Genomic DNA, 21,873 nt, shown 5'->3' on the forward strand with positions numbered 1-21,873 from the left:
TGCATCTGTGGCTGGCATCTTCAGAGGATCTGATGGTGGTAAAGCAAGTGGAGTATATATACCTGTGGAATGTCTAAGATAGGAGAAATGAATTTCCTAGGTGTCAATTTCAATTTCCCAGGTGTCAATTTCAATTTCCTAGGTGTCAAATTATTATTATTGTTGTTGATATTGTTGTTGTTGTTGTTGTTGTTGTTGTCACAAACCAGGAGTGGAGGGTGGGAGAAAGAACCATTGCCTGTTGGCCAAGCGTGAAAGGTGCAATTAGCAAGCTTGCTTTGCAAGTCCTGAGTGGTATCTACCAAGCTTGCTAATTGCACCCTTCACGCTTGGTTAAGAGACAGTGCTTCTTTCCTCCCACCCTGGACATTCCACAAGTACAAATACTCAACTTGCTTTACCACTTTCAGATTTTCTACAGATGCTAGCCAGGCAAAACGCCAGGAGAAAATGCTGCCAGAACACAACCATTCAGCTCTGAAACCACACAACATCCCTTCTGTGGTCTTTCCTTTGCAGATACTTCTATGGCTGGGATTCCTGACCTAGAGAAGGAGGGCTGGTGCCCACCAGGATGGGACTGGGATGTCCCCACAAGCCGGATTTACTGCTTTTCGGATGCCTCCTGCCCCGGGAGCGAGAAATGCTGCACCATTGGGACTATGAGGATCTGTGTGCAACCTGCCATGGGTATGTGGGTGCATTTGGTGGAAGGGGCAACAGATTACAAGATGCCCAGATATCTGGCTGGAAGGAGATGGACTCACAGAGGTGGGAAATAGTTAAACAATGACAGGGAAGGAATTAACACCTCTGGAAACTAATTGAATGTTTGGGGTGTATCTATCTACACTGTAGAATTAATGCAGTTTGCTTAACTGCCACAGCTCCATGCTATGGAATCCAATGAGCTGTAGTTTGTCAAGGTCTCAGAACTCTGGCAGAGAAATGCTAAGGAACATGTAAAACTGCAAATCCCAAAATTCCATAACATTGAGCCATGGCAGTTCAAGTGATGTCATTCTGCAGTGTAGATGCACCCTAGTCAATAGCTGAATTTACACTAAAACTGCATTACATGATTAGTGTAGACCAGGCCTGCACAAGCGGTGGCCCTTCAGGTGTTTTGGACTTTAGTTCCCAGAATTTCTAACAATTGGACACACTGGCTATGCCTTATGGGAGCTGGAGTAAAACTGCATTATATGGATCTGTGCTGACCATATAATGCAGTTTCAAACTATATTATATGGCAGTATAGAGCCAGCCTAAGTAAGAGTGCATCTTTACTGTAAAATGAATGCAGTTTGACATCATTTTTCGCTATCCAGGCTTCATGCTGGGAGTTTTAGTTAGGGACACTAGCACTCTTTGGCAGGGAAATACAAAGGGTCTCATAAAACAGTTATACTCAACCTGTGGTCTCCGGTGGCACAATGGGTTAAACCCTTGTGCTGGCAGGATTGCTAACCCACAGGAGAGTGGGATGAGCTCCCTATGTCAGCTCCAGCTCCCCATGCGGTGACACGAGAGAAGCTTCCCACAAGGGTGGTAAAACATCAAACATCCAGGCATCCCCTGAGCAACGTCATTGCAGAAGGCCAATTCTCTCACACCAGAAGTGACTTGCAGTTTCTCAAGTTGCTCCTGACATGGGAAAAGACCCTGTGGTCCATAGACCACCAGTGGTCCAGAAGAACTAAAATATGGTCTGTGGCCTTACCATTTCTACACCGTTGCAGCAAGAACAACTGGTTTCACAAAACCTTCTTACAGTGCCTAGGCTTATCAGAAACTAGAGCTGATGTGATCTATCCAATGCAATTTTTTGAATCAGCACCCTCAATAACCAAACTGAATCTAAAGTTGACGAAAAACTGATTCATAACCCTTTTGGAACTAATGTTGGAGCGTGGTGCATGGTCAAAGTGGTCCCTGGTCAAAAAAAGGTTAGGGACCTCTGTTATAAAACCTCAACTCCCAGGATTCCACAGTATTGAGCCACGGCAGTTTAAGTTGTGTCGAGCTGTATTACTTCTACAGTGTACCCTGTAGATATGTCCATTGTCTCCAACCTTTACGTTGAGATGTACCCGGTTCTTCTTTGCCCACCTTTCCTGTTGCCGGTTCCCATATCACCTATGCCATGGCACACTTTGGGTGCTCCCTCCTGGACCTAGCCTCCCCTCAAGGAGATTTGCAGCCCAGCCATATTTTTCTTTGGGGTTTTTATCTGACACCCTTCCTTCTCTTTTGCGCAGTGGGCCTAGGCTACTGCCCCAACCTTTGCCCTTCCGTGGTGGAGCCCTGCCTGGTCAGCTGCCTGGACGACACCTGGTGCGGACCGGGAGAGAAGTGCTGCCAGTTGGACTGCCATGTTCGCTGTGTGGCTGCTGAGCCAGGTAAGGACAACACAGGTGGGCCCCAAAGTCCTAGGAGGATCTCTTTGGAGCCGGGAGACTTCTGAGCTTGGAGAGACAATAGAACCATAGAGTTCAAGGTGGAAAGAGGCACAGACTTCAAGCCTATGGTTAGTCCTCTCTAGAATCTTAGAAGGACTTTCAAAGGATATCTAATCCAATGCCCAGCCAAAGCTCTTGAGAAGGTGGTCCTCCAAGATTTGCTTGAAGACCTTCAAAAGAGAGGTGTTCACTAAGGATGTCTAGGGGTTCATCTACACTACAGCATTAATGCAGTTTGACCTTACATCATCATCATCATCATCATCATCATCATCATCATCATCATCATCATCATCATATTAATTTATGCCCCCTTTTTCTCTCCACAAGGAGACTTCAACTGCCAGAGCTCAATGTTATGGAATCCTAGGAATTGTAGTTTGGCGAGGCACCAAACTAGTTTTGGCAGAGAAGCCTAAAGATCCAGTAAAACTACAACTTCCATAGCCTTGAATCATTGTGGTTTCAACTACCATGTTATGGAGTACTGGAAGTTGTCATTTTGCAAGATCTTTTCACTTTCTCTTCGAAAGAGTGCTGAGACCCTCACCAAATTGCAACTCCTGGGTTCCAAGCATTGGGTCATCATGGCAATTCAAGTGGTGTCAAACTGCATCCATTCCTGCCACCCTTGAAGGCATTCCTGGCTCTCCATGGCTGACTTCATTAGTACGAAGCAATACTGAACTTCTGAGCTATTTGGCAGTCAATGAGGTGGTCACATGTGGAATTAGATGATGGAAGTGGGATGTCAAAAGGCTTGGGGGGCAGCACATTTGTCCTCAGCTGAACTTCTTCCAACTCTTTCTTGGCCCAGTTAGACCCGGCATTTGTCCAAGGAAGAGGATTCTGCTGAACGCTCAGCCTTGTGCAAATCAGTGCGTTGATGACCGGACCTGCCCCAAAGGCCAGAAATGCTGCTTCACGGGCTGCAGACTGGAGTGTGTTCATCCCATTGCAGGTACGGACTTTGCCTGGGTTGCAACCCTTGGGGAGGTGGGAGTGGCATCCTATGGGATCCTGGGAACTGTAGTTTACATTCTTTGGCTGAGAAGACAAAAGACCTTCTAAATCCAGAACTCCCAGAATCCCATAGCCTTGATACCATGGCTGATGTGTCAAGATAGCTCCTAGATGGCTTCATGGTTCTGGATCAAACTTGGTACAAAGACCCACCATGACCTAGTTTGAAAGACTGGCAAGGTTTCAGTAGAATTGGAAGAAGGTGATGGGAGTTGTAGCACACTCCATCCAGACAGTGCTGTGAATCCTACCAAAGATGGATCTGGAACAAACCTGGTATACAGACCCTACATGACCAACTTATAGCATTGATACCATGGCTGATGTATCAAGATGGCTCCTAGATGGCTTCATGGTTCTGGATCAAACTTGGTACAAAGACCCATCATGACCCAGTTTGAAAGACTGACAGGTTTTCAGTAAAATTGGAAGAAGGTAATGGGAGTTGTAGTACACTCCATCCAGAGAATCCCACCAAAGATGGATCTGGACCAAACCTGGTACACAGACCCTACATGACCAACTTAATATACTGGTGGAGTTTGGAAGATGTTGGAACTTATAGTCCACCAACATCCAGAGAGCCGTGTCATGGCCACTGATGATGTTGGTACACATGCCCATCATAAACAACTTAAAATACTGACACAGTTTGCGGGCAATTGGCAGAGGATGATGGGAGTTATAGTCCACCCACATCCAAAGAAATGACAATGGATCTGTACCAAACTTGGCATATATATACACACCACTTGTAAAACTACAACTCCTTAGCATTGAGCCATTGGCAGTTAAAGTGATCAAAATGCATCTATTCTGCAGTGTAGATGCAGCCCCAATCAACCTGGATCTGTCTGGTCCAACTGCAAAGCACAGAACGACCCCAATCTGTGCTAAATATCTCTCATTCCTGCCTTCATTACCTCCTTTCATATCCTTACTCTCAATTTAGGGATTTAATGGCTCACTTATATGCCTCGGCATGTTTTATTTCCCTGCCCTCCTGCTTGACCTGAGAGAAAGTGGCCGGGTGTCCATTCTGAGAAAGCCCATAAAAGAGCATGAAAGGCTCGTATAAAAGGACATAATGTAAAGATGGAAAACCCCGTGACAGGTTCGCCGTAGGGTCACGTAGTTAAAAGCACACAACAATCAATGAAAAAAAGGAGAAGGGGAAGGCATTTAAGAGCTGCCTGGAAGAAGGAACCTGAGTAAGTAATGCTTGTCCTCTGAAGAATTATTTATTTATTTATTTATTTACAGTATTTATATTCCGCCCTTCTCACCCCGAAGGGGACTCAGGGCGGATTACAATGAACACATATATGGCAAACATTCAATGCCAATAGACAAACAACATTCAGTTTTAGACAGACACAGAGGCATTTTTAACATCTTTCCAGCTTCACGATTCCGGCCACAGGGGGAGCTGTTGCTTCACCGTCCATTGGTGGCTGTTCTTCCTCTTCTTTTCCTCGTGAGCAATTTTATGGTGTTGTAGATTAGTTAAATTAGCCTACCGCATAAAGCGTACCTAAATTTTACCTACTTGACAGATGCAGCTGTCTTTTGGGGCTGCTAGGTCAACAGCAAGCCGGGGCTATTTTTTTTTATGGTCGGAGGCTTAACCTGACCCGGGCTTCGAACTCATGACCTCTTGGTCAGTAGTGATTTATAGCAGCTGGTTACTACCCAGCTGCGCCACAGCCCGGCCCCTGCAGTAATTCTTTGCTCCACTCCAATTAATTTCAAGAGGGAGAATGGAAAGAACTACACTTTTGCAATAAAAAAGAAATGCACAGATACAGGATGAGCATCTCCTGGCTTGGAAAAGGTTCATGTGAAAGGGATCTTAGTAGACCATAAGTTGAATGTGAGCCAAGAGTGTGATGCAGCAGCTAAAAAGGCCAATGTGATTCTAGGCTGCATGAACAGAAGTTCAGTGTGGCCTCACTATTCTGCTTTGGTCAGACTTCACCTGGAACAGCACTTGCAATCCTCCCTTTTTCAGCGGAAGTGTCCCATCCATGTCCAGAGGCATCGCCTGCAACTACACTGAAGAAGTGTGACGATCTCTGCGTGAATGATACGGACTGCCCAACTAACACAAAGTGCAGCCCCACCGACTGTGGCTTCCAATGCAAAGAGCTTCCTCCAGGTACCACTCTGTGTGTTTATGAGTGAGCATCAGGGAGGGATCGTGCATTGTGCCATCTCTGATGGGAAGGAGAGGACCTTCCATGCCGTCTAAGCAGGCAGTCAAGCCTTATAGGAAGGGTCACCTCCAAGGATTCTTCACCATGGAAGGAATAAGATGGAAGGAGGCAAAAGAAGCAAGGAGGAGGGAGGAGAAGGAGAGTAAGAGAAGGGGGGGGGCAAAAGAGAAGAAAGGGAGAGAGGGAGGGAGGGACAGATGAGAGGAGGAAGAGTAGAGGAAGGGGAAGGGGAAGGAAGTAGAAGGAGGAAAACAAAAAGTAAGGGAAGTAGATAGATGGAAGAAAAAAAGGAAGGGAAGAAAGGAAGGAGAAGGGGAAGAGGAGGAGATGAGGATAGGAAATGGGAAGGAAGGAAGGAAGGAAGGAAGGAAGGAAGGAAGGAAGGAAGGAAGGAAGGAAGGAAGGAAGGAAGGAAGGAAGGGGGAGAGAAGGAAGGAAGGAAGGAAGGAAGGAAGGAAGGAAGGAAGGAAGGAAGGAAGGAAGGAAGGAAGGGGGAGAGAAGGAAGGAAGGAAGGAAGGAAGAAAGGAAGGAAGGAAGGAAGGAAGGAAGGAAGGAAGGGGAGAGAAGGAAGGAAGGAAGGAAGGAAGGAAGGAAGGAAGGAAGGAAGGAGAGAAGGAAGGAAGGAAGGAAGGAAGGAAGGAAGGGGAGAGAAGGAAGGAAGGAAGGAAGGAAGGAAGGAAGGAAGGAAGGAAGGAAGGAAGGAAGGAAGGAAGGAAGGAAGGAAGGAAGGGGGAGAGAAGGAAGGAAGGAAGGAAGGAAGGAAGGAAGGAAGGAAGGAGAGAAGGAAGGAAGAAGAAGGAGGAGGAGGAGGAGGAGGAGGAGGAGGTGCAAAGGAAGCAAAGAGAAGGGAGGGAGTGAGGAGAAGAAAGAAGGGAAGGGAGGGAGGGACAAATGGATAAGAGGAGGAGGAGATGGAGAGGGAAAGTAAGAGGAAGAAAGTAAGTGGAAGAAGGGAAAGGTAAAAGAATGAGAAGGAGGAAAACAAAAAGTAAAGGAAGGAGATTGAAGGACAGAAGGCAAGGAAATAATGTGAAGGAGGAAGATGAGGAGGAAAGGAAATGAGAGGGAGGGAGGGAGGGAGGGAGGAAAAGGAACAAGATGGAAGAAGGGTGCTTTGAATGCGATTTCCTGCTTCTTGGCAGAATGGGGTTGGACTGGATGGCCCATGAGGTCTCTTCCAACTCTACTATTCTATGATTCTATGATTCTATGATAAGAAGGCAGTGAAAGCAAGGAGGACGGAGGGAAGGAGAGAGAGAGAAGATGAAGAAGAGTAAAGGAAGGGAGGAAGAGGAGGAGGAAACGAGAAGGAAGGAAGCAGGGAGGAGAGAAGGAAAATGGGAAGGAGAAGGGAAAGTGAAGGAAGAGAAGGAGATGGAAGAAAAGAGAAGGGGAAGGGGAAGAAAGGAAGAAGGAGAAAGGAAAGAGAAGTGGAAGAGAGGTTGGTTGGTGTTTACCTGTTGTTGGGTCATCTTCTCTATCTTCCTAAAGAACGGAGTCCTTGAGGAAAGAACTGTGGAAAGAAAGGGACTATTTCAGGTAGTGGCACATCTTTTAATTTGGGGGAAGTGGGGTGGGGTGAAGTGCAGCAGAGTGCCAGACGCGCTCAAGCACAAAAGAGAAACAAAGGACTAGAAGAGACCCAATCGAACCGTTGAGTAAATATGCCTGTCAATCCCATTGTTTCAATGGATCTACTCAACAATAGGATTCTAGCCAACATTGGGTCTTATTGCTTAGTCTCAACTGAAACAGAGGCAGTGGGTCATTTTCTTACAAGTGCTCAGAAATTTATTTATTTACAGTATTTATATTCCGCCCTTCTCACCCCGAAGGGGACTCAGGGCAGATTACAATGAACACAGATATGGCAAACATTCAATGCCAACAGACAAACAACATTCAGTTTTAGACAGACACAGAGGCATTTTTAACATCTTTCCAGCTTCACGATTCCGGCCACAGGGGGAGCTGTTGCTTCACCGTCCATTGGTGGCTGTTCTTCCTCTTCTTTTCCTCGTGAGCAGTTTTATGGTGTTGTAGATTAGTTAAATTAGCCTCCCGCATAAAGCGTCCCTAAATTTTCCGTACTTGACAGATGCAACTGTCTTTCGGGGCTGCTAGGTCAACAGCAAGCCGGGGCTATTTTTTTTTTTTGTATGGTCGGAGGCTTAACCTGACCCGGGCTTCGAACTCATGACCTCTCGGTCAGTAGTGATTTATAGCAGCTGGTTACTAGCCAGCTGCACCACAGCCCGGCCCCCTTTGATATGGTGGGTCTACTCTAGAAATCCCTTTGATATGGTGGGTCTACTCTAGAAATCCCTTTGATATGGTGGGTCTACTCTAGAAGTTTGGCTTTTCCTGCAATGGGCAATTTGTAAGAGAATCTAAGAAGTACTGTGGCACTGGGACAGGCTGGACATCGATTTAAGCTCCATCTTCCTGTGTCCAACAGCATCCACCGCTTGGCCAGCTGCACCTCGATCAAGGCCAGCTCCCATTTCAACCTCTGTCCAGCCTCTCCTGACCTCTCCTCCTCCAGGTGAGTGACTCCCAGGATTCCATAGCACTGATCCATACCAGTTCAAGGGTTGTCAAATGCATGAGTTCTACAGTGGAGATGGACCCTTGGTCTTCCCCTGAATGCAAACAACAAAAATGAATGGGTTCTAACTTTAAAAATTCAGGTAAATAGATGACTTTATGTATGCTCATGCATGTGTGTGTGAACACATCCATGCACACATGTGCTTACACACACATATACTGGTATATTCTTTTGCATTCTCACCAGAAGCAGAACAGTCCGGTGTGTGTCCCGTGACCTTTCCAAAGACCTTGCATTTGTGCCGAGACTGGTGCCGCACCGACCGGGATTGCCCCACCAGGAAGAAGTGCTGCCAGAATGGGTGCATCCGGGTTTGCACAGAGCCTCTCTGGGGTAAGACACCTGGCTCAGGTCCAGATCAGTGGGGCAAGAGAAGGGCAGCAAGGGCATTGCCCACACAGGCCTCTTCCAAGGAATTCATCCTCTATCACAGTGGTTCCCAAACTTATTTGGCCTACTGCCCCCTTTCCAGAAAAATATTACTCAGTGCCCCCTGGAAAGAGGGGCGTGGCTTACAGGGGTGGGCGTGGCTCCTGCTCAAGAGGGTGGGGCTAGTCCAAGATGCAGGGCTGCAAGGGGAGGTGGGCGGGGCCACAAATGGGTGGCCAGGACTGGGATGGGCGGCGTTACGAGCTCTGAGGCAGGGCTGAGCTTCTATCCCTGTCCTGCGGCACCTGCCAGGACACAGGGGGCGGGGCCTCTTCCCAAGTGCCTGATGGGGCTGAACCTCTATACCCCGCCCCCGTGGTATACAGAGGCTCAGCCCTGTCTCGCGCTCTTGGGAAGAGACCCCGCCCCTAGCCCTGCCCTTTAGTCCTAAAAGGCCTCTCAGGAGAGGTATAGAGGCTCAGCCCTGTCTCGGGCTCTTGGAAGAAGGCCCCGCCCCCTTCCCTAGCTCCGCCCTCTGTGTCCCAACAAGCGCCTCAGGGGAGGTATACAGAGGCTCAGCCCTGTCTCGCGTTCTTTGGAAGAGGCCCCGCCCCTAGCCCTGCCCTTTAGTCATAAAAGGCCTCTCAGGAGAGGTATAGAGGCTCAGCCCTGTCTCAGGCTCTTCGAAGGAGGCCCCGCCCCCTTCCCTAGCTCCGCCCTCTGTGTCCCAACAAGCGCCTCAGGGGAGGTATACAGAGGCTCAGCCCTGTCTCGCGTTCTTTGGAAGAGGCCCCGCCCCTAGCCCTGCCCTTTAGTCATAAAAGGCCTCTCAGGAGAGGTATAGAGGCTCAGCCCTGTCTCGGGCTCTTGGAAGAAGGCCCCGCCCCCTTCCCTAGCTCCGCCCTCTGTGTCCCAACAAGCGCCTCAGGGGAGGTATACAGAGGCTCAGCCCTGTCTCGCGTTCTTTGGAAGAGGCCCCGCCCCTAGCCCTGCCCTTTAGTCATAAAAGGCCTCTCAGGAGAGGTATAGAGGCTCAGCCCTGTCTCAGGCTCTTCGAAGGAGGCCCCGCCCCCTTCCCTAGCTCCGCCCTCTGTGTCCCAACAAGCGCCTCAGGGGAGGTATACAGAGGCTCAGCCCTGTCTCGCGTTCTTTGGAAGAGGCCCCGCCCCTAGCCCTGCCCTTTAGTCATAAAAGGCCTCTCAGGAGAGGTATAGAGGCTCAGCCCTGTCTCGGGCTCTTGGAAGAAGGCCCCGCCCCCTTCCCTAGCTCTGCCCTCTGTGTCCCAACAAGCGCCTCAGGGGAGGTATACAGAGGCTCAGCCCTGTCTCGCGTTCTTTGGAAGAGGCCCCGCCCCTAGCCCTGCCCTTTAGTCATAAAAGGCCTCTCAGGAGAGGTATAGAGGCTCAGCCCTGTCTCGGGCTCTTGGAAGAAGGCCCCGCCCCCTTCCCTAGCTCCGCCCTCTGTGTCCCAACAAGCGCCTCAGGGGAGGTATACAGAGGCTCAGCCCTGTCTCGCGTTCTTTGGAAGAGGCCCCGCCCCTAGCCCTGCCCTTTAGTCCTAAAAGGCCTCTCAGGAGAGGTATAGAGGCTCAGCCCTGTCTCAGGCTCTTCGAAGGAGGCCCCGCCCCCTTCCCTAGCTCCGCCCTCTGTGTCCCAACAAGCGCCTCAGGGGAGGTATACAGAGGCTCAGCCCTGTCTCGCGTTCTTTGGAAGAGGCCCCGCCCCTAGCCCTGCCCTTTAGTCCTAAAAGGCCTCTCAGGAGAGGTATAGAGGCTCAGCCCTGTCTCAGGCTCTTCGAAGGAGGCCCCGCCCCCTTCCCTAGCTCCGCCCTCTGTGTCCCAACAAGCGCCTCAGGGGAGGTATACAGAGGCTCAGCCCTGTCTCGCGTTCTTTGGAAGAGGCCCCGCCCCTAGCCCTGCCCTTTAGTCCTAAAAGGCCTCTCAGGAGAGGTATAGAGGCTCAGCCCTGTCTCAGGCTCTTCGAAGGAGGCCCCGCCCCCTTCCCTAGCTCCGCCCTCTGTGTCCCAACAAGCGCCTCAGGGGAGGTATACAGAGGCTCAGCCCTGTCTCGCGTTCTTTGGAAGAGGCCCCGCCCCTAGCCCTGCCCTTTAGTCCTAAAAGGCCTCTCAGGAGAGGTATAGAGGCTCAGCCCTGTCTCAGGCTCTTCGAAGGAGGCCCCGCCCCCTTCCCTAGCTCCGCCCTCTGTGTCCCAACAAGCGCCTCAGGGGAGGTATACAGAGGCTCAGCCCTGTCTCGCGTTCTTTGGAAGAGGCCCCGCCCCTAGCCCTGCCCTTTAGTCATAAAAGGCCTCTCAGGAGAGGTATAGAGGCTCAGCCCTGTCTCAGGCTCTTCGAAGGAGGCCCCGCCCCCTTCCCTAGCTCCGCCCTCTGTGTCCCAACAAGCGCCTCAGGGGAGGTATACAGAGGCTCAGCCCTGTCTCGCGTTCTTTGGAAGAGGCCCCGCCCCTAGCCCTGCCCTTTAGTCATAAAAGGCCTCTCAGGAGAGGTATAGAGGCTCAGCCCTGTCTCGGGCTCTTGGAAGGAGGCCCCGCCCCCTTCCCTAGCCCCGCCCTCTGTGTCCCAACAAGCGCACCAGGAGAGGTATAGATTCTCAGCCCTGTCTTGGGCTCTTGGGAAGAAGCCACGCCCACTCCTCTAGCTCCGCCCCCTGTGTCCTAACAGGCGCCTCAGGAGCTCAGCCCTGTCTCCGGCACTTGGGAAGAGGCCCCTCCCCTCCCCTGTGTCCTAATAGGTGCCTCAGGAGAGAGGTAGAGGTTCAACCCTGTCTTGGAAGAGCTCTTGGAAGAGACCCCGCTATGAGAGGAATACATAAATCATTTTTTCTAAATCTTCTTTCTTTTATGCTTTCACCACCCCCTTACAGTTATTCATTGCCCCCAAATGCAACTGTGGCCATCACCGCCCCCCTGGATCGCTGCAGCGCTCACCAGGGGGCAGTAGCACCCACTTTGGGAATCACTGCTCTATTAGGCTGCTTAGTCTTTCCTACCTGCAATATCATCAAGATAGTAATGGTTAGCAAGTGGGGTTTTAGTGATCACTACTGTGATTTTGCTTACCCAACCCTGAAATAAAGAGGCCAAAAACCGATGTGGGAATAACTATGGGAAACTTTATTGGATGTTACGATGTTACTGTTTAAATTTTCTTGGACTGCAACAACCTCACTGTGGGGACAACCTGATGTGGGATAAGCTGATGTGCTCAGTACTCCCAGTACTCTTCCTCAGCTATCTCAACAGAGTCCCCTGAGATAAACTCCATTTAAATTGAGTTGATCCCAGGCAAACCCAGAGCAGCTTTCCTAATAGCCCTGGGAGCAACTGAATTCAAACACAGTGTTCCAATCCCCAAATAATGTAGTTAGAATGCCCCCATGCAGCTCCAATGTGTTCACACACACATTGGTTGTTCAAACACACAGGTATGGGGTGGGGTTTCCTGTTTTTGCTTTCACCAAAACAGGGTGCCTTAGGTGCAGACCAATATGTGAACTCCATCCCAGCTTTCCACATGATGACCTATTTATGATACCACCTATCCAGCCCTGATGAACACTGTTATAAGGTGGGAAGGAGGGTCAGTTTAGCCTTGGCAAACCAGCCAGGACTAACTTGGCCTCCTTTCCTTTGGGAAAAGCAAATAGTCCTCCGTTCCCCGGCTCGAAGGAAGAGGTAATCTAATTAATACTCACTTAAGTCAAACTGGAAGGTGTCCAAAGGAGGGAAATGAAAAGGAGGGCAGCATGGGCTGTCTTGAGCTTCTGTGTGATTGCCTTCTCATCTTGTTGGCCAGGATTTGCCAGACTCCAGATAGTTGTAGAAGGTTGACCAAAATAGTCCAAGGTCTGGAAACAATGACACCCCTGGGGAGTAGCTGAGGGAGCTGGGGATGTTTAGCGTAGAGAAGAGAAGGATGAGAGAAGGGGACATGGAAGCCAGGCTCAAATATTGGAAAGGGGGTCGTATTGAAGGTAGAGCCAGCTTGTTTTATTTATTTATTTATTTATTTATTTATTTATTTACAGCATTTATATTCCGCCCTTCTCACCCCGAAGGGGACTCAGGGCGGATCACATTACACATATTAGGCAAACATTCAATGCCTTTTAACATAGGACATAGGACAAAGACAAACAAACATAGGCTCCGAGCCGGGCCTCGAACTCATGACCTCCTGGTCAGAGTGATTCATTGCAGTGATTGATTGCAGCTGCTCTCCAGCCTGCGCCACAGCCCGAGTTTTCTGCTGCTCCAGAGACATAAGTCACAATGGAGCATAAATGCAGGAAAAGAGATCCCACCTAACATTAGGATAAGTTTCCTGTCAGTAAAGGACACTTGAGAGTGGAATCTGCTGCTGTTTTGGAGCCTGGTGGAGACTTCTTCTCTGGATGTTTTTCATCAGACTGGATGGTCATCTGTCAGGAGGGCTTGGATGGAGTGTTTGTTTATTCATTTATTTACAGTATTTATATTCCGCCCTTCTCACCCCGAAGGGGACTCAGGGCGGATCACATTATACACACATAGAGCAAACATTCAATGCCCATAAACACATCGAACCGAGACAGAGACAGACAGACACAGAGGCAATTTAACCTTCTCCTGAGAGGATGTTCAATTCTGGCCTCAGGGGGGAGCAGCTGCTTCATCATCCACTCTGACAGCACTTCCTCACTTCCTCAATCCAATGTCGTAAATTAGTTAAACTTGCCTCCCCACTTTTTATAAGTGGTACCTTATTTCCTACTTGATAGATGCAACTATCTTTCGGGTTGCTAGGTCAGCAATGAGCAGGGGCTATTTTTTATTTTTAATTGACGGGTGCTCACCCCGCCACGGGCTGGCCTCGAACTCATGACCTCATGGTCAGAGTCATTTATTGCAGCTGCTCAACAGCCTGCGCCACAGCCCGAGTTTTCTGCTGCTCCAGAGATATAAGTCACAGTGGAGCATAAATGCAGGAAAAGAAATCCTACCTAACATTAGGACAAGTTTCCTGACAGTAAAGGACACTTGAGAGTGGAATCTGCTGCTGTTTTGGAGCCTGGTGGAGACTCCTTCTCTGGATGTATTTCATCAGACTGGATGGTCATCTATCGGGAGGACTTGGATAGTGTATGTTTGCTATAGAAAGGGATTGGACTAGATGTCTCAGGGGGTCCCTTCTAACTCTAATGCCTCAAATGGGGACTCTCCTTCAGTGAAAGCCTTTAAATAAAAGTTGGGTAGCTGTCTCCAAGCGATGCTTTAGGGGTTGACTGGATGACCACTGGAGTCCATATCAATGCCACAATCCTAAACATCCATGATTTGAAGAATTGTCAATAGAGAGGGGAGATGGAGAAGGAAAAAGGGTCAGACGGACAGATGGAAAGATAACAGCTGTGGAAGAGGCAAAGAGAAAGATAGGGATGGAGACCCGAAATCAGCACTCTCCCTGGCTCACTTTCATTTCCTTCTGAGCATTATCCAGGTTTCTTGTGTTTCAGTGAAACCCGGAGCATGTCCTCTGCGGCTGAGGGGGTCCATGGGTCCCTGTCCGGAGCCAAATCTGCAGAACTGCAGCAAGGACGATGACTGTGCCGGGGCCCAAAAGTGCTGCCCCATTGGCTGCAGCAGCGTCTGCAAGGAGCCTGAGGAAGGTAGGTTTCCTCCCCAGGAAAACAGCAGAATGACAGAGAAACTGCAGTTGACTTAAGAGAAGGAGGAAGTGGATAATGAGATGGCAATGGAACAAATATCCTCAGGCTTTGCCTACAGTCCTGCCTCAGTTCAGAGTGACATAGTTTAGACCAGGCATGGGCAAACTGTCAGGGGATGATGGGGTGCAGAGTGGATTCCAAAAATTCATCATCCCAGTCTCACCTCCTTCTCCAGACTGTATTCCCATGCGGAGAATCAGCACTGGTCAAGAAAACACTCCAGCAGGCGAAGTCCAACTGTTGATTAACTTTATTTACATGTCTATTTACAGTTTGCATTTCTCGGCTTCAGAGCATAGCATTCATAGTCCATCTTCTGAGAAAGCTCAAGCCGAACACCACAGATAAGATAAACAACACATTCCTCTGTCCAGAGAAAGTTCCCCCAAAGGCTGGAAGTCATGCCTGATAGGTCATAGCAATCACAACAGGTTGTCAGTCAAAACTAGCCTGCTGTTAACTATTTCATCACTGAAAAATACACACTCCTGCTCATCAGCAGTAAACACTTGATTTACATTTCATACAAAATACAACCATACTCCAACACAAACTTGGGTTCTCCAGGGGTTTTGGACTTCAACTCCCACCATTCCTCACAGCCTCAGGGCCCTTCCTTTTCCCCCTCAGCCGCTTAAGCGGCTGAGGGGGAAAAGGAAAGGGCCTGAGGCTGTGAGGAATGGTGGGAGTTGAAGTCCAAAACACCTGGAGAACCCAGATTTTCCCATGCCTGGTCTAGAAGGAGCCAAATCAGTAATGGGACTTTAAACAAAACCCAATGATGAATCATTGCGAAGCTTGCTCACAAACTAGCAACACTTATGTAAAGTTTTTTCCCTGAATTTCAATGTCCCAATATGTTCCAGAAATGATTTGCATATAGAAAAAAATATATATAGACTTTTTGTGCAAAATTCCACATTTTTGTACAAAAAGATGCATATTTTCTGAATTTTTTGTGAGCTGCTCAAAAATAGGGGAGAAAATGTTCACAAATGTCTCTTTCCTCCCAAAGTGTTGACAAATATCTCTCCAAAGGGAGGGGGAAGCTCCAGTAATTAATATATCTTTGCATTCAAGGATGTAATAAATAAAAATTTACCTCCCTGCAGTGGGTGCATCCTGAGAATATGATACTGGAAATCTTTCTGGAAATCTGGTTGGAAAGAAGTAGATGCCCTCTTGTGGACAGTATCCACTTGGCACTGAAGCCAACTAGCACCATTGTGCATACATATATGGACTAGATCTGGAGACATTTCCCCTAAAAGGAAGGCTAGTCCAAATAGGCATTAGGCACCGGAACTTCCCACTTTTGTGCCTGTGGGAATGTGCAGCCATCACTTTTGGAGATGCCTTTCCAAAATCCCCTCATGCATTTTTATGTTGCATCAATCGAACTGCCATAACTTTATGTCCAGATGAAGGGTAGCCCCAGCACCATTGTATTTGTGGAAATTTGACTTTGTTCCACTTTGGAGGGACTGCCTTTGAATTCCTGTTCTGGATACCAGAGCTTTATCAGCAAGATAATGTGTAAAGATGTTATTATTACGTCTAAGGCTCTTTCAGGCAGGGGGGAATCTTTTTATCCCACCACTGCCACCAATTGTAATGGAGCTTAATTACTACTGCCACCAATTTGTGAAGGGCTAATTATGACTGCCACTAATTTAGAAGATGGGACCACCAATTGAAGTGATCTAGCCACCAAAGACTCAGGGAGGAGACCTTTTACTTTTACTTCTTTTCTTCTTATTATTCACTCTAGATGGTAGCGTCCTTGGTTTATAATATATATGACAGAGGCTTCGATGTTGGAAAAACAAGAACAAGTTTATTCAGGCACAAAGCTTAGTGGTTACAATGATGTTTCTCATGAAGAGGTATTCTTATTAACAATTACAATTCTTGAATAAGATGAATCAACTCTCTAAAATATTACTTCTTTAACCTAAGGTAGTTAAATTCTATTCCTCAGCCACTTTTATACCACAGTCAACCCTGTGATCTGCTATCACAGATTCTCTGTTCCTTACCAGGACACAGATTATATCAAATAAGTCACCAAACTTATTTTAAACTGACTCAAAATGACCAATTGAGTCTCCCTGATCCCCTTAACCTAGGATCAATCTTCCCTGTGCCTCATCAGAGCACAGACCGGCCCTCTTTTTTAAACTCTGCACTTCTTCAGCAAAACAGCAGTTGGCTCCGCCCACTTCTCCATGGCAACCAGCCTCTGAGTGCTAAGAGCAGCAACTGCAATACTTACCCTTTTAAACCCTTTTACCCTGTTTGTTTGATTGTTATATTGTTATTTTCTTGTTTTGTTTTGTATTTTAACTTGTTTATATCCTGTTTTCTTTTGGGCTTCGCCCCATGTTAGCCGCCCCAAGTCCCTTCGAGGAGATGGTGGCGGGATACAAAAATAAAGTATTATTATTATTATTATTATTATTATTATTATTATTATTATTATTGTATTAATGCTTATCAATAGAGTGCAACTGCACCATCTGACCTTGTGCTGCTTACTGTTTAGAAATTCTCTGATTCAGTTTTCACCCAAACTCAGGAAGCTTTTGATCTTGGCAGGTTGCTCTAGATACAAAATATACGTACTCAGATCAGGATCCCCTGATCCCCAATCAGTCAATGGCATATACAGCGATATACTCACGATGTAGGCAAACTGATACACGAGCAAGAGGTAACAGCAAGAGATGTACCGCAAAAGAGTTCATGGGGCAAGAAAAAGAACAAGTGTTTCCTACCTTTTTTATTCCCACTGCTGGCCTGTCATCAGCCAGGGACAAAAATGAATTATGCAACCTTTGTCATGAATGTCTCATGATCCTATCTCAGCCTTTTCAGCATGTCCCTTGGGTAACACATCACCGCCCACACAATCATTCTACAGGTGTGTGACCATGTGTCCATTAGAACTGTATTTTACACAATAGGATTACTGCCAATGCATTCCTGCCTAGCAATGCATTCGCTATCTTGCAACTGGAGTCTTATGGAACACTCAAGTTGCTGCTTGTAGGACAATGTGTTGTCAAAGGCTTTCATGGCAGGGATCACAGGGTTGTTATATGTTTTTCGGGATGTACGGCCATGTTCCAGAAGTATTCTCTCCTGACGTTTCACTTGCATCTGTGGCTGGCATCTTCAGAGATTGTAAGGTATGGAGAAAGGTTGTGAGGTATGGAGGTATGTTTCTCCATACCTCACAACCTCTGAGGATGCCTGCCATAGAAGTGGGCGAAACATCAGGAGAGAATACTTCTGGAACATGGCTGTACAGTCCCAAAAAACCATACAACAACTGCTTGTAGGACAGTTGCTACTTGTAGAACCATCCTTCATTCTCTGAGAGACTACCTATCTGTCACCTGTCTAAAGGAAATCAGTGAGGCAAACGAGCAGATGAACAATGGTGGCTGCATCTCGCATGGGTGCCTTAGGCACCTCTTGGCTTTAGAGCTGAGCTAGGTATGGATCCAAATGTACCCCCTACCAAATGCAGAGAGACCCCAGCAGAGCCCCACAGAACAAGGGGTCCAGAAGGAAGAAGAACCATAGAATCATAGAGTTGGAAGAGACCTCATGGGCCATCCAGTCCAGCCCCCTGCCAAGAAGAAGGAAAGTCACATTCAAAGCACCCCCGACAGATGGCTATCCAGTCTCTGTTTAAAGGAAGGGCATCTGGATCCAATAGCAGTCATCTTCAGTGGAAAGTTAAGGAGCCAACAGCATCCCTTTAGCTCTGCTTCGCTATGCACTGGTTGCCTTGTATGCCAAGGAATTGCCCTGCAGTGGGTCACATCCTTTCCACCCACCTGCTCTTTCTCCCCTGCAGTGCGCCCCGGATCCTGTCCCCTTGTGTCTACACAGAGCAGCAAGGAACCTGAGTGTCCCACCTTGACCTTCTGCATTAGAGACAAGGACTGCTCCCAGAAACATATGAAGTGCTGCTGGCACACCTGTGGCTGGGTCTGCTTGGCTGCCACAGGTAAGGATCAAATAGAGGACGAAGGAGGAAGGGAGTGAACCTTGCCCCCAAACTGGGAGTGCATCAACAATGTAGAGTTAATGTTCTGTCATGCGCTAGGCCTATAGCTATTGTCTTTGTATAGGACATATACTTTATGCCCAGCGGGAAGCCAGGGCGCCTCAAAGAAAGGTTCTTGAGGATTTTCCTGAAAAAGGATAGTCATTTGAGTCTTTAATGAGATAACAAAGTCTTTATTATTGAACAAATAATAAATCTTCAAGGAGTCAAATAACACTTCAAGGTTTCCTTAATAAACTGTTGGCCTTTTCAGTCTTGTCCCCAGGGGAGAGACAATTGGCTTTGGATAACTGTGCTTTCTCTATAAGAAGAAAACCCCCTTATAACCTCTCCCAGGCTCTATTATGGGCCTAGCTGATGTGGGACCCACTACCAATTCCAAATGCGTCTGGGTATCGAGTGGACCTACCAACCAAGGCTTGCAGATGTTTCAGCTGGGGTTCCGTGGATCTGTGGTGCTGTTCCCTCTCCGAGGTTTCTTTGGAAACTTTAGGGCTGTTTCCCTCAGGAGCTGTGAGGCTGAGGGGCTTTGAGCTCTTAGCCAGAACCTTTGGGACCTTTCCCCTGGAATTTCTGTTTCCCCTGGAATTTCTGTTTCTGATTCCTCGGGTGTTCTATATCCCCGGATGTTCTTGAGATATGAAGCTTTTCTATGGGACGATCTGGTCTACGTCCTATAGCTTAGCTTCCTTAAGTGAGACTGACTTAAAAATGGCTCCTCCCCCCCCCCCCCCAGAGCCCTGAACAAGAGGCGGAACCAAACTTAATGATGATGGACAGGTGGCCTGCCCTATGACTGCAAACATTAGCAGCAAGAAAATAAAGTTGGAGCTTCTGGTACAGCCGTGCCACCACAGTTAATGAGGTTTGAGACCACTTGGACTGCCACAACTCAATGCTATGGAATCCTGGGAGCTATAGTTTTATAATGTCTTTTTCCTTCTCTGCCAAACAGAGCAGGTGCCCCAGCAAACTACTACTCTGCAGGATTCCACAGCATTGAGTTGTGGCAGTTCGTGGTCCCACTCTTTGACTCTCTAGATTGCTCACGGTGGTTTCATTTCTGGTTGGTATTTCTCCCACAGGCTCACTGACTCCTCTGCCTCTGATGAAGGAAGAACCGGCAAAGTCAAAAGCAGAAGAGATGGTGAAGGCATAGTGTTTGATAGATAGCAAAATTTCCCATGTACTGAGATGATCAGCCAGCCATTCAGCTTCTTATTTGGTTGTTTGGATGTGTTACCATTTGCTGATTGTGATGCCCAAGAACCTCACTCTGTACAGAGATATGAATGCATCTACACCAGGCATGGACAAACTTAGGCCCTCAAGGTGTTTTGGACTGCAACTCCCACCATTCCTAACAGCCTCAGGACCCTTCCTTTTGCCCCTCAGCCGCTTAAGCGGCTGAGGGGCAAAAGGAAGGGTCCTGAGGCTGTTAGGAATGGTGGGAGTTGCAGTCCAAAACACCTGGCAGGGAGGCCCAAGTTTGCCCAGGCCTGATCTACACTGTGGACCAACTGTAATAGCAAATAATGAGATGCTGTGTCTGCATGGATATATATGTACAATTATAAATAATAGAGTTTAGGATTCTATGTTTTTATATGTCATATGCCAGGGTTTGGTAACAGGATTCGAAATGTGTGAGTGCTAAAATCCCATTATATGAAATAGCATTGCAAAAACCGGTAATGCATATATAAAATTGCAAAAAAATAATAATAATCATGATGATGTTGTAGATGATAGAAAAATATAGATAATATAACTGTGGATGCTCAAGTTACATTATATAAATTGTAAAATTGTGTGCCTGGTATAAAATGGCAAAATCAAGGGCTGCTTTTGGGAATTTATAATCATTATATTTGTTGGGTTGTTGTATGTTTTCCGGGCTGTATGGCCATGTTCCAGATGTATTGTCTCCAAGCATTTGGCCTGCATCTGTGGCTAATGGCATCTCCAGAGGACTGTTGGCAGTGAGGCAAATGGAGTGTATATATCTCTGTGGAATGTCCAGAGTGAGAGAAAGAACCCTTGTCTGTTTAAAACACTGGTCCTCAATCTGTGGGTCTCCAGATGTTTTGGCCTTCAACTCCCAGAAATCCTAATAGCTTGTAAACTGGCTGGAATTTCTGGGAGTTGTAGGCCAAAATACCTGGGAGCGCACAGGTTGAGGACCATTGGTTTAAAGCATGTGTTATGTCTCAGGGACCTTTGGCCCATGACCCCGCAGCCATCATAGATCAACTTGAAGAGGATTTGGGTTTTTTCCCATCTCAGCAAGTCCCCTGTTGACATTTTCGTGCCAGAGCCAATTAGGGATGCCCTTGAAACAGAGCCTGGTTCCCCGGAAAGTTTGGTGTTTGATAGGAAGGCTTTTCTCAAAACACATCGCTCCCATAAGCAGTTTCTAAGACAAAGCGCGAGATTAGCGGAGAGAGATGATTGTGATTAAATCGTTTCCCTTGGGAAGTTTCGGGGAGGCAGGCATCTGGTACAATGTTGAAACAGCTTCGTTCTCTGGGAAGATTTGGGGAGTTAAACACCTGTTGGGGGAAGCTCTTGAACTTCCATAAAAGTTCTGCACTGAGCTTTCCCTATCGCGGTGTCAACGTGACTATTCATAGAAGAACATCGACTCTTGTTCCTGAGCTTTGAAGCGGCCCTCCGGTGCGCTTACTCACGAGTAAACCGGGAGTTGCATTCCACTCCTTGTCAAGTTTGGACTGCGTTTCAGATCCACCACGAAATACCTTACGTAGCCTTGAATCCTTGTTCTGGACTTTTCTCCTTGTGAAACCTTGCTCCTTCCCCACTCAAACTTCCAAAGAGTTTGAGTATGTTTCAGTTATTTGGATTGTAGACTTTGGACTCTAATACTGGACATATAACTTCATTATATTGGACTAATTTTGATCTTCTCTAAAAGGTCAACTGCTAGACTATATACTCTGCTCATTTTTGTTTGGAACTTTTATTGCTTTAATAAAGATATTAGATTGTTTATTGGCCTCCGTGTTGGTTTCCAGTGTTCGCGCTGCTTAGGGGTGTTACAGCATGTGTGAATGTTACAATTAGTAAGCTTGAGTAGCATTGAGCAGCCATGAAGCTGCAAAATCAATCAGTGAGGGTATCTGCGTAGAAGTGGCCTGGTTATTGTTGCCTGGAGGCATCCTCTGTTTGGGAGGTGTTAACTGGCACTTGATTGTTTGCTGTCTGGAGTTCTCCTGTTTCAGAGTGCTGTTCTTTATTTACTGTCTTGATTCTGGGGTTTTTTTTAATACTGGTAGCCAGATTCTGTTCATATCCATAGTTTTCTCCTTTCATTTGAAATTGTCCACATGCTTGTGGATTTCAGTAGCTTCCCTGTGTCGCCTGA

At 47.5% G+C, this 21,873-nt stretch overlaps 1 protein-coding gene across 1 annotated transcript; it reads left to right on the forward strand.

Annotated features, from left to right (window-relative positions):
* Window positions 1-378: 378 nt before the first annotated feature.
* Window positions 379-21,498, forward strand: LOC103281248 (keratin-associated protein 16-1-like). The gene is made up of 9 exons (XM_062979207.1): window positions 379-690; window positions 2,262-2,402; window positions 3,280-3,423; window positions 5,497-5,643; window positions 8,161-8,247; window positions 8,500-8,646; window positions 14,195-14,347; window positions 18,276-18,428; window positions 19,574-21,498. Exons 1-9 carry the CDS (start codon window positions 528-530, stop codon window positions 19,645-19,647), a joined length of 1,209 nt encoding a protein of 402 aa, XP_062835277.1. The 5' UTR covers window positions 379-527; the 3' UTR covers window positions 19,648-21,498.
* The last annotated feature ends 375 nt before the right edge of the window (window positions 21,499-21,873 follow it).

This window comes from Anolis carolinensis, chromosome 4, assembly GCF_035594765.1.
Source record: "Anolis carolinensis isolate JA03-04 chromosome 4, rAnoCar3.1.pri, whole genome shotgun sequence".
In the NCBI taxonomy this organism is placed as follows: Eukaryota; Metazoa; Chordata; class Lepidosauria; order Squamata; family Dactyloidae; genus Anolis; species Anolis carolinensis.

Bases quoted from the DNA above. Each gene is read 5' to 3' on its own strand.
- LOC103281248 (XM_062979207.1), top strand. From the start codon at position 528: ATGGCTGGGATTCCTGACCTAGAGAAGGAGGGCTGGTGCCCACCAGGA. The intron at 8,248-8,499 runs GTGAGTGACTCC...CATTCTCACCAG, and splicing joins CCTGACCTCTCCTCCTCCAG to AAGCAGAACAGTCCGGTGTG. The intron at 8,647-14,194 runs GTAAGACACCTG...CTTGTGTTTCAG, and splicing joins TTGCACAGAGCCTCTCTGGG to TGAAACCCGGAGCATGTCCT.